At 36.2% G+C, this 20,766-nt stretch overlaps 1 protein-coding gene across 1 annotated transcript in view; it reads left to right on the plus strand.

The window, feature by feature from the left end:
• The window catches only part of SYNE1 (spectrin repeat containing nuclear envelope protein 1), a 284,981-nt gene that overhangs the window by 19,096 nt on the left and 245,119 nt on the right, over positions 1-20,766 (plus strand). The window contains exon 3 of the mRNA XM_015821883.1: positions 18,504-18,565. Coding sequence (XP_015677369.1) covers positions 18,504-18,565 — 62 coding nt within the window. The remainder of the gene's footprint in view (positions 1-18,503; positions 18,566-20,766) is intronic.

The raw sequence follows: 20,766 nt of genomic DNA on the forward strand, positions 1-20,766 counted from the left end.
CTTTTTAAAAAATAAATGTAACTTAAAAGAAAATATTTTTAGAATGAATTATTATGATGTGATGTTAAGCATGGCTGATTACATAACTGGTGCCTTCTATATGTTTTGGACTAAAATTCCATCATTAAAACACGGTATAAATCATGAATGCCAAAGTGAGCATACTTGTTTCCATTCATCATGAGAATGAATTGTCACAAGATTTTACTTATAATGGAAGGTTACGTCAAGTGGGTGCCAGAAAAATCTTTCCTATTAATTGATGCCAAATATACATACAAAGAGTGTGGCATGATCAAGATTATTAACATAATTAACCTGACTAATTATGATGGTGAGCATGAAAGAAGCTTGTTTCAGCAAAGCATATTTGAAATTAAACAGAGTTGGTAAAATTTGAGCAAAATACAAAATATGATTTAAACTAACCTTCAAGAAAATATTTACATGCCTCTTCTCGGAGAAGGGTTACATGGAAAATTTAGGAGCTGAAAGTTTGCTGCAATTTATTTAGTCTGTAGAAATGAGTACTCATCTTATTCCAAATTATGTCAAGAATAGTAGAAAGACAAGAAATGCTTAGTTTGAACTTTTAGGTGCTGGTAGACATCGTTGCGATGTCTTGTATATAAATAGAAATTGGCAGTTCACAACATCTCAGCCTAAACTGTGATGCAGTAATTTGCAGATGTGGTTTTTTTAAAGGTATATTATTATTTTATTTTATTTATTTTATTATTTAAATTTATATACCGCCCTATCTCCCTTACGGGACTCAGGGCGGTGAACAGGCAATAATAAAAATCACAGTAAATATTACATAAAAGCCTGCTCTAAAATATGAAACCCCTAACAAAACCCAATCAAAACTACGCCAGGCCGGCCGCATGGAACAGATGAGTTTTCAGGGCTCGGCGGAAGAGGCGCAGGTCCGCAATTGTACGTAGGTCGGGGGGCAGGTCATTCCAGAGGGCAGGAGCTGCCACAGAGAAGGCTCTCCCCCTGGGGGTTGCCAGCCGGCATTGGCTGGCCGACGGTACCCTAAGGAGGCCCTCTCTGTGGGAGGGACTGGTCGAAGGGAGATATTTGGTAGGAGGCGGTCTTGCAAATACCTAGGTCCATTGCCATGGAGCGCTTTAAAAGTTGTTACTAACACCTTGAAGCGCACCCAGAAGGCCACTGGCAGCCAGCGCAGCTCGCGCAGGAGAGGTGTTACATGGGAGCATCTAGAGACCCCCAAAATCCCCCGCGCAGCCGCATTCTGAACTAGCTGGAGCCTCCGGGTGCACCTCAAGGGGAGCCCCATGTAGAGAGCATTGCAATAGTCCAGGTGGGAAACAACGAGGGCTTGAGTGACCGTGCGTAGGGCGTCCCGATCCAGAAAGGGGCGCAACTGGCGTATCAGGTGAGCCTGATGAAAAGCCCCCCTGGCCACGGCCGTCACATGATCGTCTAAAGACAGCCAAGCATCCAGGAGGACGCCCAGGTTGCGGGCCCTCTCCGCGGGAGCTAATGACTCGCCCCCGATAGCCAGAGATGGAACCAACTGGCTATGACGTGACGCCGGAAACCACAGCCACTCGGTCTTGGACGGGTTGAGTCGAAGCCTGTTCCTCCCCATCCAGACTCCCACAGCCTCCAGGCACCAGGACATCACTTCCGCGGCATCGTTGGGGTGGTCCGGGGTGGAGATGTACAGCTGGGTGTCATCTGCGTACTGATGAAACTCCACCCCGAAACCACGGATGATCTCACCCAGTGGCTTCATATAAATGTTGAACAGGAGAGGCGAGAGGACCGACCCCTGTGGTACCCAACAAGTGAGGCGCCTCGAGGTTGACCTCTGCCCCCCCTGCCAACACAAATTGCGTCCGGTCCGAGAGGGAGGAGAACCACCGTAAAACGGTGCCCCCCAACCCCAACCCCCCTAACCGGTGCAACAAGATACCATGGTCAATGGTATCAAAAGCCGCTGAGAGGTCTAGCAGGACCAGGATAGAGGAACACCCTCTATCCCGAGCCCTCCAGAGATCATCAACCAACGCGACCAATGCCGTTTCTGTGCTGTGCCCAGGCCGGAAGCCAGACTGGCGCGAGTCTAGATAGACAGTTTCTTCCAGGTGCTGAGGGAGCTGTCGTGCCACCACACTCTCAACAACCTTCACAAGAAAGCGAAGGTTGGAGACAGGCCGGTAGTTGGCCAAAGCAGCCGGGTCCATGGAGGGCTTCTTGAGGAGGGGCCTCACCATATTATGATCCAGTTGGGTTCCAAAGTTCTGCTTTTTCCAGTAATTAGATAGCATTTAACTATGACAACTGCCAGCTACAAATATCTTTTATGGATTTGATTTTCATCACATGGTAGAAAATCATATGCAATAAAATATTTTGAGAATAAATAGGCAAGTATGTCTTCATACTACCACCAAAAGGGCAATGGTTTTATTCTGCTTTTTAAAACTTTTTCGCACACAAAGGCTTAGTGATTTGGAAATTATTATAAAATATCCAAAATAGTCTCCCTTTCTTAAACATTTAATTGTACATAAGAAATAAATACAATTAGAAACAAACAATATTAAATTCATGCTGGAATATTCGGTTTACAGAGGTTGAAAATTCAGTATAGTTACTGGAGTTGAAAAAGGCATTCTGCAATATTTTCTGCAATTTTCAAAAGATAATGAAAGTTTAAACATTCTCAATAAAATCTTACAGTAATGGAAAAAATCAAATTGGTTTTGTTATAAGAATAGGTTTTAAAAATATATGTTAAGCCTCTGAGGGATAAAATCTTTTGGATGTACATTGTGTTGGACTCTGCCCTTGAAGCAAGGCCAGTAAAGGTTCAAAATAGTGAAACAGACACTTCAGGGATTGCAAAAATGCTACTTTATTGTTGTAGAGTATTTTAAGAAATGTTGAAAGCCTGCCTAAGTTTATTTCTGTCCCATCGTGTCCTAAACCAAACCAGGGCAGGTTATTATGAATTTCTTCCTCATGCTTCCTTCAGTCTCCAGACAGTGTAATCTCTTGTCCTTTATGTCTCTCTCGCATTTTCCCCAAGGTCAGCTCTTAATTCCCTTCATAAGATGTCAACTCCTATCATTCTCAATTTGCTTGCTAAGCAAGTAAGAAGTGAAGCTGTAAGGATTTGTAAAAAAAAAAAAAAACAACCCAATTGGTGGCAACATTTTATTCCTGGGGAAGCCAACCAGCATCTGATGGGATGGCATATGCTAGCTAGGCTGTTCTGAGAAGCATATGCTTCACATCTTCAGGTCTTGCTAGGTACAGATAGCTCCCAAGGGCAGGAGACCAGGCTTTCCATCCTTCAGATGGAAAACAATCCATCTAGGGCAGGGGTCTCCAACCTATGGTCCATGGCCTGGTACCAATCTGTTTTGTTGGTCTCTAGAAGCAGAAATAATAGTTTCTGATAGTTTCATAAGAGATGACAGTCCAAGAAACTTTTAACTCCAAGTGAATATGAACATTTTTTCCCCTCAAAGAATCTGGAAAACATGTCCTAACAGCCAGTTGAATAGTTAACTCTGCTGCTTTTCCGCAGAGTAGATCAAGTTATCCTAAACAAAATTGCTGGATGAGGATTCGTGGATGCAATAAAGATAGAGAAATAAATATGCTATGGGTTCATACTTGCAGTTGGATAGATTCCTTGTTTTTCACTACCATTACTTGGACAACTCTACAGTTGAGTCATTTCTCTGAGCTCTTTGGTAAACCAACAGTCATACACAATAATTCTTATGCCAGTGATATAAAGTGGTCAGATTGAGTGAGATATAATATATTTAACAATCTGCTGCTTATCTATTCTTCAGATACATAATGAAAAAGAGATCTAAAGCTGATATTATTTTGATTGGCTAGCTTATTGCAATGTTCCTTCCAGTGGAAATATTAATATTAGAAATATTAAAAATATTAAAAATTACAATGGTAATGAACGAACCATTGGAAGACCTCAACAACCAAGTTGGGATGGATTCTGTCCATGAGAATTTATTTATGTAGTTGCTGAGAGTTGACACCATCTGGATAGCAGTCAGTCAAGATTCACCTAAAGGAATACAGAAATTTGTTCCCCTTTCCAAATTATTTAATTTGAGAATTGACCCATCAAAGCATAACCTTATCAGCAATGACACCTTGACTGTTGGCTTCTGTCTTCTGCCTATCATGTAATCACTACATAGCACAACTGTATCAATCTATATCTGGTGTATTTTATAGGTATTAGTTCCAGGAAAATTTTTTAAAACTTTTTCAGACCGCAAAACCTGCCAGTTAAAAAAAAAATAGTTTCCTGGGTCAGCTTTCTGCCTTTGAGCTACACAGAAAATAATGAGTCATCATGAAAACAAATGCTTTTGAATGTTAGCTGAGAAACGCTACCCTTTTCACTGTAGAAAAAAACGTGCAGTGGATGTCCCTATTTTTGTTCAAGTACATTCTTTTTCTGCCCTTAGTCTTTCACTGAAGCCCATTAAATTCTCTTCTGAAAACACAGCTTGAAAAACTCTGATCTAGGCAATGATAGACTCAAGTTTAAAACATGCCAAGTATGTATAGATGTCTACCCTCATTATCCAAATGTCTGTATGAATTTCAAGCTAATAAGATGGGGATGGATAATCTTTATGTGTAAACCTGTTACCATATCATGGTCCTAATCTTATAATAAAACTGTAGGAGATCTTGGCGTGCCTTATCCTTTAATATGTGCCTTTTTTAATCTCATGAACTGTAAAACTATTTTTTTAACCAAAAGGAATCCTGTTTCAAATGGCTAAGAAAATCAATTTCATGTTCTAAGATGCACATTAGTTTATAGCTCACTGTACTAAGAGAATCCAAGAAATTTTGTATTTTTCCATTTTTCAAGGCTATTTGCTATTAATTGTAATACTATATGGAAAAGATAGCAATATAAAAATCCAAATATATTTCCATTTGTATTAAATTTATAAATTTGTTGAAGGAAAAAAAGGAATGGTTTATTAATAATCAGTGATTATTTGATAGGATTATTTGTTGGGTTTTAGTTTTGCAATAATTAATCTTAATACACTAAATCTTGTAAATGTAAAGATGAAAATTATTGTTGTTATTGTATTGAATTATGTGCATTTAAAAAAATGAAAGGCTGCTTAATTTTAGGAAATGTATTTATTATATTTTATTATTGCATTGATTTACAATTTACTGCCAAAAAATTTGAAGAAATTTATACTGTGTATTAAATTTTGTAAATTTACAATGAATCTATTAAAATGCAGATGATGATACACAGCCCTAAACTTGAGTTTACATTGTTTTCTGTTAGTTGTGAAGTATAATAATATATTTATTGCGAAATGCAATAAATATAGTTTCATTTCATTGTTTTGCTTCTATGTTTTTAAAGTATACTGTAAAAATGTTGACACACATTGAAGGGAATCCAAGAACAAAAGATGAAGTCATTGTCATTTTTTTTGGGTAGTTTCCATAGATCTCCACCCATCAACAATGTTCCGTAGCCAAATTAGAACATAAAATATAATTACTGTGGTAACTGTATACTGCAGATTCTTTTTAAAGTAGTGTATTTGAATACTGAATACTGTTACATGAATGCACATTATTATCATATTCCAGAATTCCATTTTTACTGTCAAAATTGGTCCTGATTAAAAATACATTGTACATGACTCAGGATTTTCATGTGCACTGCATACAATGTTGTGTATCCCGATTTCACATATTGCATTGTGATAATATGTTGACTACAGTCATTCCCTGATTGTTGCCCTCTCTGATCCCAATTGATACGTAGGCCTCTCTTTGCTGAACTTCACTGTCTCAAATAATCAGTTCTGCACTACTTAGAAGTTATTCACTTAGGGACTATTTTAAGAAGGAAAGTCACACTTGATAAGCCTAAAATAATCAATTCTACTGTTTATACTTGTATTGATCTGCCCAAGGACATTGGAAAATGTCCTCTAACAGCATGCAAATGTGCTTCCTCAAACTTATAAAAATGCTGCATAAAACCAAGATGACAGGGATCAGATTTACATGAGTTCCCAAATTAGTTCCCAAGGTGCCATCTTTTAGAATGTATTAATATATTTTTATTTATAGGTTTTTCAAACTTAATAGAAAAGCTTATTCTCTCCAAAAATATTTTCAATATAATATTTCAAAAGTTTTCGTATTAGCTTAGTGTTATAGGGTGAATGGTTTGAATAATGAATTTTATATTAGTTGGCAAACTTGTCAAACCATATGGCTGTGCACTGTGACATGCCTGAGTGGTTCAGAAAATCTTATTCTGGCTGAAAAATATACATATTCCACAGAGTTTCTTTCTTTTTTTGCCAAGTAGTGTTCTTTGCTCATAAGTCACCACTGAAAAGCAGGTTAGGGGAAATGCAGGGAGGCAGGCAGGAAGAAAGGAAGGAAGGAAAGAGAGAGTTAGGTAATCATTCTTCACTTACAGTGCTATTTTTCTGAACCAGATCAGTCTCTCCTTCTACTGACTTATTTTAGTAGGAGGTGCGGTAATGTGTTCTTGGCTATTTTATTGAATAGAATTCACTTAATCCTTAGAGAGTGGCCTCCATGTTTTGTAATTCTCCCCACGCTCCAAGATCCATGCAGTTTTGTCTCTACTGACATGTAAAGAAGTTAAAATAACTTTGTTTCATCATGTTTTCAATATGATGGGTATTCGTCTTGAGTGGGGAGGCAATGAAAAGTTTCGGGATTTTTAAAAATGTATTTGCATAGTTGTATGCAAGGCCAAATCTTTGATTGGGGCAGGTTACAAAAATTGTGAAAGGACAACTCAATGGACCGTTGCTGATCCCAGTTGATCTGATTTGTTCATTGATCTCATTTCCTTCTTGCCCCACTTTTAGTGTGGATGCATACAGAAGACCACCCTCAGTTCTTAGACTAGTACTGATTCACTGGGGGATTGTAACCCTTTACTCACTAGTACCTGCCTTAGCTGGAATAAAAATGCATTTGGAGGATTCTGGCTATTTTGCGATGGCTGGTGAACTTTCAGGGATCCAACACATTCCCATCTAATCTGAGAATTAGGAGACTTGATCTACTATCCAGCGACTTCCACTTGAGAATATGTGAATCCTCACTTGAAGACTGTAGGATCTTCACAAATACGTTACACCATAGTATGGTAGATTTAGTGTTACATTTGAACTTCAGCCATGGGCAGAATTGTGATTAAGAGAAAAAGAGAATGTTTATTTACTGAAGTTATGACTTCATATGTTGTTCAATCCTTGATGGGGGGAAGGAGGGGGCTAACTAATAAATATTTTTCACAAAGGCTTTGAGGAAGGAGGAATAGATTTTCCCATTCTACATATGATGGTCATGACCACCATACATCTGCATTTTAGTTTCTCTCTCACGTCACACGTAGTAATGATGAGTATATTCAGGGGAAAAGGTGAAAAAACACAATAAAGATATAGAGGTGAAAAAATTAAATCTATAACCCACATTTTCTGGCAGGATTAAGATGATTTTCTGACACACTTAAGAAATAAAGGAAGGCTGCTAAGACTAGGAAAAAAACATAGGGAACAGCATTTTCATAAAATACTGATTTGTTTTTCCCACTGCAGTCATCTATTAGTGTTTTGTAAGTGATACAGTTTCTGTGCATGTGCATATTTACACACATATTCTGACAAATTTAAATAATATATAACACTAATTTATAGTGTTCCTGATTTATTTTGAGATTAGCAGTGATATGTGAATCTGTTTCTGTAGACTAAGCTTCTATGACTTATTTTAGAAATCATAGTTAAAAATATGGCTTATGGGTTCTCTGTATGTGGATTGCAAACACTCAGTGATTCAGTCTATCTTTGTAGTTTCCTCTCAGTGATTTATCAGTGTTTAATCTCAGACATTTAAAATTGAAAATTATGAGATAATTTCCACTCTAGTTGGCATCCAAAACACTCTCCATAAGTCCTATATCTAGATCAGAGCAAATGTACCACTCAGCTCAGCTAGCAACAAATATAGGTTGATGTTTATTCATTAAGCATCAGCAAACACGACAAGAATAATGGTGCAAGAACCAGGGAGAAAGAGAAGGAAATGAACAGGCAAGAGATTAGAAGGATAGAGAACTTAATATCAATGATCTACATTGAGATGTGTTTGAATAATGTGGATAATGATCTACATTATCTCCAGTTTTCCAGAGCCATTGAATATAATGCTATAAGTAATTAGCATTGACAATCTCAAAAGGAGTAGCTTTAGTTATTCCATGTTTAAACCTTTTTACATAGCAGTAGCAAAAATAGGGATAGGAACTAGGTCACCAGGTGGTCCCTTCTCTATTCTACATCATTAGAGAAAAGTTTAGTGGACTGGGATGATGTGGCCAAGAAATATATCATATTACATATAGAAAAATAGGGCTAAATATTTATTCAATTCTCTCATAGAGTAGGCTAAAACTAAATATTGTCCAAAACAATCATACGAATTATTTAAATCTTACAATCTCACCTTCTTCCATGGCGTCTTTTTAACATTTTAGAAACTTCTCAAGTTAAGAAGTTTGTTTTCTTCTATAGAAATGTACTTTAGTTTTATGTTTTTTGCAAATCATCCAATGTTAATCGGTCAAATAATTGATTCAATGTTTCAATCAAACCATTCAGTCAATTTAATTCATGAATTCACTAAAGCATTTTGATGATTTGAGTTGGTGAATCAGTTTGATGTAGGGATTTGATTACATCACTTTGAACTGAATTGAACTGACTCTCCATGTTAACTCTTCATACAATTCCAAAAATATTGGCAGGGAGAGCATTGGGGAGTTTTCTGGTAAAATGTTTTTAAGACTGAATCATATAATTCAAACTGCAGGAAGTGATTTATTTTCGAGATTACAATCAGTTTTTCACTTACCGTTAGAAACAAAGAGAAAATTCTGAAATCACATTCTCTCTCTTTTTAATTTTAGTTTCAGAGAATCATGGGGGTAGCGGAGACAATAATTTGTCAGTGAGATCTATCATCTGTCTGTCTGTCTCCCTCCCTCCCTCCCTCCCCTAAAAGGGATATTTTGGAAATCATTTTAGGATCTGAATAGGATAATCCTCCATCCAGTTTGTCATGCCCCCACCCCCTGACTGGAAGGCCATTTGTACAATCACCAGTGTTTGTTTTTTTTAAAAAAGTATACTACATGCGTCATGATTCAGTCCAGATTGCTTCCACATGTGGATTAAGAAACTTTAATCGCTTCCGTTTATTTAACTGGAATCCCAATTTGTATTATATCCATCCCTTCCCAATGTTTGCTTTGTGGAATAAAGCTTCCATTGAAGTAAAAGCATACTAACCTACTAGAAAGATGTCTATTTGAGCATTAAACTTGTTGAACTAAATATATATTTCCATGATACCTGATTCAGTATATCTTGACTGATTTGCTTTTTATCTCACGTTATATTTTATAGAATTACTAAAATAGTTAGCCATTTAAAAGTGTACCATGCTTAATCTGTTTCTAAGATGCCATTTCTTTTGCTTCCCCTTCCCCCCTCCAGTTCCATCTACTTTTAGACACAGAGAGTCAAGATACTTTAAATTTGACAAAATGGCACTATATTATCCAAGAAAGTATTCTATTATGAAAGATTAAATCCATCATATTCTGTATGGCAAATAAAAGTGCTGATACATGGAGTGCTAACAAAGCTCAGAAGTACTGAAAGCATACAATAGAAGCATAAAATATCTGTGCTCTGCCTACCATGGCATTATGTCCAGGAAGGCATGTTTGGGCATGTTTGTTTATGAAATACTGTTTGCTTGTCTAACAGTGACAATAAGAAAGAGTACTTTCCCACATTAGCTAAATACTGAAAGAACAGCTTGTCTTCAAATAACTGAAGACAGTTAGAAAATCTTTTAACACTGAGAAGTGAAAAGGTATATACAGTAGTTGTTAGGAAAATCAGGATCCTAACTGTCTCATAAATGATATTCCAGACAGCACTATGAAGTTTAGTTTTGTTAAAAAAAATACTGGATAGGTTATGACTTTGTAAAATTAAACACACAAATGAACATGACTGACACTTGAACTGTGAATAGATGCAGCTATACTATACAGTACAGCAAATCTGGCATCCCATTAGCATTGCAGGCAGCAGCATCTGCCATCTTTACAAGGGATACATCCTACCTTAGTTAATTTAAATAATTCTCAGTTCTCTCTGTTCCAGAAGTCAAGATTACTAACTACTTCTGTTGTTCCCCACACATATCTGCAGATGATTCAATTCATTCATTCATCATGTGAATTGTTCACATGCACAACCATTACGATTTTTATCAGAATTCTTCCCACTATGGGAATTTGTTAACCAAACTCTCAGTAGGCTGACTGGCCAAAATCAACTAATGGAGTCAAGCCTGTCATTGCTTTTATTCATGTTGAGAGCATCTTTTTATGATTTTTTCCCAGATGAATTTAATAACTGAGCATGTGATTGGATTTGGTTCTATTGGTGAATGATCAAATATTTATAAATACCATGCATGTCTTTAAAAGTTTGATTGACATGTCTGTTGTGACCTTTACTTGCTAAAAAAAATGCAGCCATTGTAATCCATGCTTTTGTTACATATAATATAGACAGGGAAATGTGCTTTTTGTGCCATGTCACCTTTGAAGATTGCTCAGAAATTAGAAAATGTGTAACTTTAACATTGCTTTCTGGTTTCATTTCAACATTCAAAATGTCCTTCTTGTCTCTTAAAAATTAAGTTCAATTTCCAATTGAAGAAAGAATGAGAGAAGTGGGGAACAGAACTATACCCATTAGAGTCACCTCTGTGAGCTGACCAGCATAGAAATTTAATTTAATCTATATAAATAAAAATGTAAATGTTCGTTTGTTCAAAATCTTAAATCTCCGAAAGTTCTTCACCGATTGCTTTGAAATTTTGACACAACATTGCATTCGAATACGCGCGTGTTTTTATATACCTATATTATATAGATGTCACACCTGTGACAGGTAAAAACATGCTTTTTTGAAAAACAGCACCATCTGTTGGACGTAAAAGCAACACACGCTTTTACCAGACTGAGCCACAGCAACGCGTGGCTGGGTACAGCTAGTATATAAATAAAAAAGTAAATAAAATATAACTATTGGGTTTATTTTAATTATTTAAATACTATGCTATAGCACTAAAATATTTCCTTAAAAATGATTTGATCCCTAATGTTCCAAGGTTTTCAAAATTCTACAATAGCTCCTCAAGTTCAGTTTTTCTGAGTCCTTAAAATGCAGTTTCTTGGAAGTGTTCATTTATATTACATGATCTGTTTTATGTGTTGATTGTCAAAGCTATTTAGCCCTCTATAGTTTGAAGGGTAAGTAAAAGAAATGTAAGGAAGCTAAAATAGACAAGTATGTTTGCCATTATCTAGAAATATAGCATGTGCTGCAAATCTTTTTATCTCTTGCTGGTCCGTGAAAGTGGGCAACAACTATATCCTGACTGTGAGTTGTGGTTTGATAGTCTTTGTTTCCAACAACACAGGAAGTGGTATAAAATCACTCTACCTTCTGTGATTCATCCTTGCTACTTAGAAACAGGCTGTTTATTAATTCATATAAGTTACATAAAAATATATCAGCATTGTGTCAGAGCTATGGTGAAGAATGGCTTTTGTATGCATTTATGCATAACTTCTTTAGCCTAGAACTCCACATTATTGAAATCAGCGTGGTTTTTAATGCTGTATATAATTTCTGTATCCCGGTACAGGAAAGTTGACTTATGAGCACAATTGAGCCCAAAATTTATATTGCTAAATGAGACAGTTAAGGGAATTTTGCTCCATTTTACGACCTTCCTTGCCACAGTTGTTAAGTGAATCACTGCATTTATTAAGTTAGTAATGGTTGTTATGTGAATCTGGCTTCCCCATTGACTTTGCTTGTTAGGAGATTGCAAAAGGTGATCACATGATCCCAGGATACTACAACTGTCATAAGTATGAATCAGTTGCCAAGCTTCTGAATTTTGATCATGTGACCATGGGGGTACTGTAACGGTTGTGTGGAAAAACTTTCATAAGTCACTTTTTAAAGTGCTGCTGTAACTTCAAATGGTTACCAAATGAATTTTGTAAATCGAGGACTACCTGTACCAGAAAATAAAGTGATGATTGGTACCTTGGGAAAAAATAACTTCTGCTGTTATATTTTTACCTAAACATCCTTCAGAATATTCCGTTATTGTTCAAACTTCCATTTTCAAAAACAATGAATGATCTGCTTGAATTAATTTGTAATTGGTAATAATAGCCTCAAAAAAATAGGAGACTATTATTTAGATGGGGTAATGTACACTTGTGAATCTATCAAAATAGCACTTTAAAACAGAAAGTAAACATTGATTCAGTTCCATTAAAAAATAATTCACAGTGCAAATAATTTTGATACATTCTTGAGTTGTAAATAGATCAAATACAGTAGAACAGATAAAATACTTCTATCAGAAGTTGATAATTTGTAAAGATAATGGGCTAGGTGCATTCCTATTCAAGAAATATTTTGAACTGCAGCAGACACTTAATTATTTAAATAAACATTGCAATTATGTGCATGTATACTTATTTGAGTTTCAAAGTACTTGAGTTTCAACTTCAGGATCTTTTTTATTTATATATTAAATTTCTATGCTGGCCAGCTCACAGAGGTGACTCTAATGGGTATAGTTCTGTTCCCCACTTCTCTCATCCTTTCTTCAATTGGAAATTGAACTTAATTTTTAAGAGACAAGAAGGACATTTTGAATGTTGAAATGAAACCAGAAATTAATAGAAAGCAATGTTAAAGTTACACATTTTCTAATTTCTGAGCAATCTTCAAAGGTGACATGACACGACTTCGCAATTAACAACAACAATACTTATTTGTGCTAGGTCCTTAGTGTTCTCTGAGCTTGGTTTTCTTGCAGATGTTTCACTACCATCACTGATGGTGTTACTTAGTTTGGTAATGAAACATCTGCAAGATAAACCACAACATTCAGGGAGCACCCCAGATTCCACAATTCAATCCTGATTTTAAAATATTCTCTTCTATTTTATTTACTTGTGCATACAGAAAATCTAGATAGAAGAACATGCATAGTAAAGCAAAAGTTGAAATTCAGGATGTGGAACATAATACTTTTTTTTTTTTTTGTATTGTGCCACTTCTTCTACAGTACATATCTTCAACTTCTGACGTTGAAAATCCCAGAGTGAAATTTTTCCTAGGCAAAAGAAATGCACTCCCTTGTTTATTTGATTCCATCAGTGGGTAGTAGTCATTGATTTCACCTGTGCTCAATAATAGGTAGATTGTTCATTTTAAGTATTTTTATAACCCACTCTTTTCTGGTAAGAGTTAACAATGAAATCTATAATGTTTATACATGCTAAACTAGAATGTAACCACAGTAAATACAGCATTGTGCAGTAAACACCTATTTATATTGTTAGAAAAGGGGAAAAATTGTTTTCTAGAATTAATTCGTTTAAGTAAGCTTAGAGTTTACACATTGCAGCATCTGGAATTCAAAATACACACCCAGATTGTCGGTTGCAGTTTCTCAATTTTTTTTTATTATGTTGTGAATGTATTACATAGTAAGTTTCGTTTTCAGAAAGCTGGAAGATATCCAGAGTAATCACTGAGTAAAAGCAGCATGAATATCATATTCATGTATGTAGTCAGTGCTGATTTACTATAAATTAAATAAACTAATTTACTCAAAGTGCTCCACCACCCTACAATCTTATCTCGAAGAGTAAACTGTTCCTGGGACAATCATATTCTGTACAGTTAGTAAAAATGCCATCAATATTAGTATATTTAAGAGCCAGGTGGTCTAGTGATAAAAGCACTGAGATGGGAACTGGGAGCCATATGTTTTAGTCCCATCTTTGACAAGAAGCCAGCTGGATGACCTTGGGCCATTACTCCCTCAGCTGTAGGAATAAGGCAAGAGCAAACCATTTCCAAAATCTCCCCCCAAAAAATCTACAGGGATTCATTCAGGCAGTTGTCAGAAATCAACACTGACTTGGCACAGTTTTATGTATTTTAAGCAAAGCACTGAGGCAATGAACAAACCAGGACCAAAGTCACAATCCTTTACAGGGGGAAAAATACATTGAAGTCTCATAACTGATAAACCCACTCCAGAAGTCCATTAAGTCCATTCATATCTTGCTTCATAATTTTTGCTTGGAGCAAGATCCAGATCTTTGTGACCTTCTAAAAGGCAAGCAGACATGGGGCTGCCAGAGAGGGGGAAATTATTCCACATAACAGAGAAGGAGACCCACCAAGTGACTCTGTTTCAGCAATGGGGCCTAGAGCATGCCCATTCTGCTGAATCTATTGGGATGGGCAGAAACCATTGGGGAGAGGTGTTCCTGCAAGTCAATGGCCTCATGCCATGTAGGACAACCCGCACCGTGAACTGCACCTGGAAGCCTGGTGAGAGGCCATTGCAGCTCATATGGCTGCAATGTTACATGGGTACACCATGGAGTGCCTCATATGTGCTACTGCATTCTAGATCAGCTGACGCTTAGTTTCCGTTTCATGTCTTTTAACCATTCCACTCTGATATACAGGTAGTCCTTGACTTATGACCACAAGTGAGCCCAAAATTTCTGTTATTAAATGACATAGTTGTTAAGTGAGGTTTGCCCCATTTTATGACCATTCTTGCCTCAGTTGTTAGGTGAATCACCGCAGTTGATATGTTAGTAACCCAGTTATTAAGTGAATCTGGTTTCCCCCTTTGACTTTGCTTGTCAGAAGATCGCAAAAGGTGATCACATGACCTTGGGACACAGCAACGGTCATATATATAAACCAGTTGTGAAGCATCTGAATTTTGATACATGATCATGGGGATGCTGCAAAGGTTGTAACTGTGAAAAACAGTCATTAGTCACTTTTTTTCACTTTGAACGGTCACTAAATGAACTTTTGTAAGTTGAGGACTACCTGTATTAAACCACAGTGTTGGGCTACAATTGGGTTTAAAAAAATTAAGAAAATTATTTTTCTTATGAAAATAATTGTGTAACGTTTTCAGAACATGAGTTATTGGTTCAGTCATTATTTTCCAAAGTAAGCCTCGATTCCGTACGACAATACATAAAGCATTTATGATTATTTTAATATTAGATATTCCATTCTTCAAATAGAAGATGTTTGTTAAATGATTATAAATATTATAAAATATGAACATAATTTCTATACTTGTTTTTCGTTTTTGTTAGATAGCGTCATTTACTAGATTCTCCTTTCATTGGCTTGTTGTTTTCCTCCCCAGTATTAAGGTCTGCTGTGGGATCAAGGCAAGAACTATATTTTTAAGTTCTTACCTGCATATTTCAGGGGCCAGTTATATTGAGATCCTGATCAACTGAACAGGCTATGGATGCAGTGCTATTAGTCAGGAAGGAAACCTGCTCCCTTTGCTGAAAAGCAATAAGAATGAAAGCAATGATAGAGACACTTATTGTCATGGCAACACCTAGAAAGGAATTTCCCTGGTTTCCTTGGTAAAATCTTCTGTCTGATTTAGAGTCTGTTTATAGGACAGTTTTCAAAGTACCAAAGTCAATGTGGTCAATGTGGTCAGGAAAAAAAGTAGTTTAGGGTTTTTTTGTTTTTCTTTATGCTACGAAAGAGAAAGAAGCTCCTTTCATGTGATCACCTTTTGCAATCTTCTAACAGGCAAAGTCAATGAGGAAGCCAGCTTCCCTTAACAACTGTATTATGAACTTAACTGCAGTGATTCACTTAACAACTGGGGCAAGGAAGGTCGTAAAATGGAGCAAAATCCACTTAACTGTCTTGTTTAGCAATATATAAATTTTGGGTTCAACTGTGGTCATAAGTCAACTATCTGTACTGGGATACAGAAATTATACAGCATTAAAAACGATGCTGAAAAATCTGTGTTTTATACAGATAATTATTGATGTAGGACCGGGTGCTTAGTAACCATGCAAAGTTACAACAGACCCCTGCCCAAAAGCTACTTATGATCCATTTTGAAGTTATGATGGCCACATAAACCACATGATCACATTTTGGGCACTTGGCAACCAGCTGACTCTTTGGGCCATTTGCAATGGCCTATGGTCACGTAACTGCAATTTCTGATGGTTTTTGCCAGTTTCTGACATTTATTTCCAGTTCCGGCAAAAAATACCCATTGGATAAAAAAGGATTCATTTAACAACTACTGCAAAAAAGGTCATAACATTGGGTGTGGCCACATGATGACCTGCTTAATGATGTGATGACTTATGACCATAATTCTGAGCTCAAGTACTGTTGTAAGTCGAGTACTACCTATAATAGAGGTTCTCCAGGTTTAATAGTAGGCATTTTACTTGTGGACATTGCAACCGACTTTGGCAAACTTCAGAAAGTTAAGCAGCGCCAGATCTACTTAGTTAGATGGGAGACCATTAGGAAATATCACATTAACAACATCCCAGAAATAAATAAATCACTTCTATATTGTTGCCACGAAAAGTATGTGGAAGTGTCCTTACATACACAAAGAGCTAAGCTTGACTGGAAGGAGATTTTAATGTATCTATTCAACATCTAAATATGGTAATTGTCTGCCGTGAAAACAAAAAAATAAATTGGGGCAGGGGGCAAACATGATTTCCTCTTTGTGCATGCTCCTAGTTCAGTTAGTTTATTTAATTCATTACTTGACTTTTGAACTCTGGGAATGCACTGAGATATTATACATTAAGGCAGTCACTCTGAATAAGTTATATGTTTATCAGAGTTGAGATTCATAAGAAATCTACCATGGGTAAGGCATACTGTAGGCTTAACTATTGAAATTATAACCAAATGATTTCAATTTTTGTTTTGGTTGTAACAGTTTGATAGAGATAGGGAGCTTAAGAAAGGCAAGTCTGGGAACAATTGCAGAAGTGCATGAATGAAAATGGTTATGGTGATTTTACCCTTTTAATTAGCCAAAGTCCCAATCACATGCTTTCTATACTGGTTTTATCTACTTTTATCTACTTATATACTTTGCTGAGAAAAGAAGCGATGGCTACTCCCCTGAAATGCACTTTATTTTTGTTGTGACCTTCAAGCAGTTAATTAAGGATGGATAGCATAACATTGCCCAAGTTTTGGAAAACCTCCAGACATTATATCAAAATGACAGTAACATTAGACAAGCTGCTTCAGAAAGTAAATTTTACTTTGGCTCTGCTCAAAGGAAAATTTGAAAACAGTGTGTTTCTCAGAATTCTGAGGATAAGCTGATAAATCCCAATTTTTCAAGGGAAATCAGCTTGGCATCATCCCCTGTGGATGTAAAGAGCTTTGTCTGATCTCAAAGTGAAGTTGAAGTACCAGCAATCCTAGGGAATGCAGCTATCAAATGGTGTATAAAAAGCTGATTATCACACATGGAAATGTTATTTAAGGAACTCAAAATAGGACTTCTTGTGAATGAGAACAATATTTCTTACATGGAGGAACTCAGCAAGTGCTTTTCTGACGAATGACAGCTAAATCTGAGCAGGATGTTAAGATCTCAAGCTTAATAATTTTCAGTGTCAAGTTGTTGGTTGCTGGAATAATATTCTCCTATTCATGTCTTGTTACCTGATATTTTTTAAAACATAATAATACAATGCAGCTTATTTGGGTTTTGTTTAGTATGTGGTAAAGTCTCCTAGGTATAGTTTATTCAGCTTAAATAAAAGCAAGGTAAAATAAATAACTCAGCCTGATACAGGACCAACTAAAATGTTCTGCAGCTTTAGTTAAATCAATTGTGACTTTGCTTAAAGGCTTATAATAAAGCCTTTAATATATTTTAATGTCACTTGTTTGAGAAAATGGCTGCCATAGAGCTATGACAAGTTACAGAATGTTGGGGCATTCTCATTCTCTTCTCATTGCAGCCTCTACAGTGGTAGGTGCAACCATTATAACTTCAAAAATGAATCATACAAAGCTCTGGGAAAGTCTGTTATAAGCTAAAACTTTTTTAAGTGACCAGTCATTAGTTGAGGACTACCTGTAGTGGTACTGACATAAAAACTGCAGAGGGCCACGTGCCATCTTCCTCTGTTCTCACCATACATGCATCATAAGGAGCTAAATTGATTATGTCTGCTCATGACATACAGCAGGGGTCTTCAAACTTGGCCCTTTTATGGCTTGTGGACTTCAACTCCCAGAATTCCTCAGCCAGCATGCCTGGCTGAGGAATTCTGGGAGTTGAAGTCCACAAGTCATAAAAAGGCCAAGTTTGAAGACCCCTGACATAGAGAAACTTATCTGAAAGACCAATTTATCATTACTTTTCACTTTTTCTTCTTTTTTAAGATGAACAAGAATCTGTGCAAAAGCGGACTTTCACAAAGTGGATCAACACGCATCTAGCCAAGGTAATACATTATTCCTCTTTTTATATAGTAAAAATGCTTAAGTAGTAAATCAGAAAACTTGAAACAGGAACTACCACTTGTAAAAAGAGAGCATTATCTCTGAAGGAAAACTGGATAAAATGGATAATATTGCTTTGCCCTTTGAAGTGATTTAGAACCAAAACTGTATAGCAAAAGAGAGAGCTATTATCACTACAGCATGTGTTTCCTGAATAATGCTGGACAGGAAACTAAAAAGGAAAAGGAAAATTTATATGTACTTGTGTTTCAAAACTATTATTCTCTTTTTTAGAAAAATATCTTAGAAAAGTATAATTGTTTTGATTAATTATTAATTATGTTGATTTTAAAAAGCAAACAAAATGATACCAGATTTTTTCCAGCTTGTATTTTCTTCTAAGAAAGTGTACAAAATTTTGCCTTTAGTTTTTGAAATTTTAACACCCCACACTCCTGCTTAGAAATTGAAAGTAGCCATATCTTTCCTCAGAGATTGGAAACAAGCTATGGATTTTCATTCGCTTATTGAATACTTCCCTCATCTTTTAATAAGATTAAGAACAAATATCATTATTGAAATCATACTCTCACTTTTTAGAGGGATGAAACTGGGAACATGTATTGAATGAATCCAACAGAGAAGGCAATTTTTCCACCTTAAAAATGGCTCAGGATAATTTTCCAATCTTCTGGAGCAAATTTTGGAGAAATAGCCCTGGAACAAGAGCTCTGGTGGTACAGTGGTTAGAATGCAGTACTGCATGCTAACTCTGCCCACAGTCTGTAGTTCAATCCTGATGGGGTTCCAAGATAACTCAGCCTTCCATCCCTCCAAGTTCAGTAAAATGAAGACTCCAATTGTGGAGAGGCAATATGCTGACATTTAAACTGTCCAGAGAGAGAGGTATAAAGCACTATGGGGCAATATATAAGTCTATGTATTATTACTATTGCTAAACATGACAGAGCTATATGTGGAATGACAATAAGGGGAATTGCTGGCTGGTGTATAGATTGTATATGCATAGTACTGATGTCATCTTATCTTCAGAAAATTGGAATTGTCTGATTAATTTATCCCATAGAACCATGAAGAATTCTTGTCTGTCCTGTCTGTCCAATTATTTTATTTATCACACACGCACGCACGCACATACACACACACAGTGCCACCCAACTGACCATGACCTTTGGCAGTATACACAAATGTCAACAAAAATATACCCCACCCATTGAAAAGCAGCATAATACATAAAGCCAGATAAAACAATACAGTGGCAACCCATCTAAAATACATAACAACTCAAACAATTAGGAATGCATTTATCCAGGCCTTATCTCCATGCAAGTCCATCAGTCATCAAATTTTCAGTCCTAGTGTTGGTGAAAAGTCTGAAAAGAGTTCTCAGAGCTTTATAGAAATATGTCTTATTTTAACCTTGGTCAAATAATCCATTTTTATTTTCCTTCCTCTTACTTCAATCATGGTCTTTAATTCATTCTGATGCTATCATAGAATTTTTTCTCTTTTCAGTTTTTATTTTTCCCATCCCAAAGATTCCTTTGAGATTTCAGCCAACCTCTTTTGGAAATCCAATAAAAATTGTTATCCAGGTTTTTCTCTTGGTTTATCATTTGTATTTCCACTTAATCTTCAAACTTTAACCAACATTTTTTGTATCTCCAGTAGAAAGTCCCTAACCAGATCATTCTCTTAGCTAGTAATTTCTTGGCTTTAACTGCCTTCTTTGTCTTATAATCTATGCTTTTTATTATCCAGCGTTTCTGCTTCTAATATCAGGCAAAATTTGTTTCACATTTGTCATTCCTTCATTAATGTATTGTGGACATAATCTATCCATAGAAACAGACAACATTGTGACATTGTAACTGCTAAACTCTGAATCCATTCTTTAAATATCTCTGGGAATAGAGTTCATTCAAACCTGATCATTCATGGAATACATTCAAACCTGTGGGAGACCATTGTCTTGTGGTTTCCTTTTGAGGAGCACATGTGGGTAATATCCAGTTCTCTCCTTATCTGGAGAGGTTCCATCTTGGTTCTTCAGCGTTTGCCTTGGTTGATGTCTCCCCTCATTGCCAATTCACCTACACCGGAATTCACTCATGGAAAGATGCTGATTCTTAATTACCTTTCTAAAAGGACAGTCATATATCAGGGGCAGATTGTTCCAAAA

This window comes from Protobothrops mucrosquamatus, unplaced genomic scaffold (genome assembly GCF_001527695.2).
Source record: "Protobothrops mucrosquamatus isolate PMUCROS unplaced genomic scaffold, P.Mucros_1.0 scaffold_168, whole genome shotgun sequence".
Lineage (NCBI taxonomy): Eukaryota > Metazoa > Chordata > Lepidosauria > Squamata > Viperidae > Protobothrops > Protobothrops mucrosquamatus.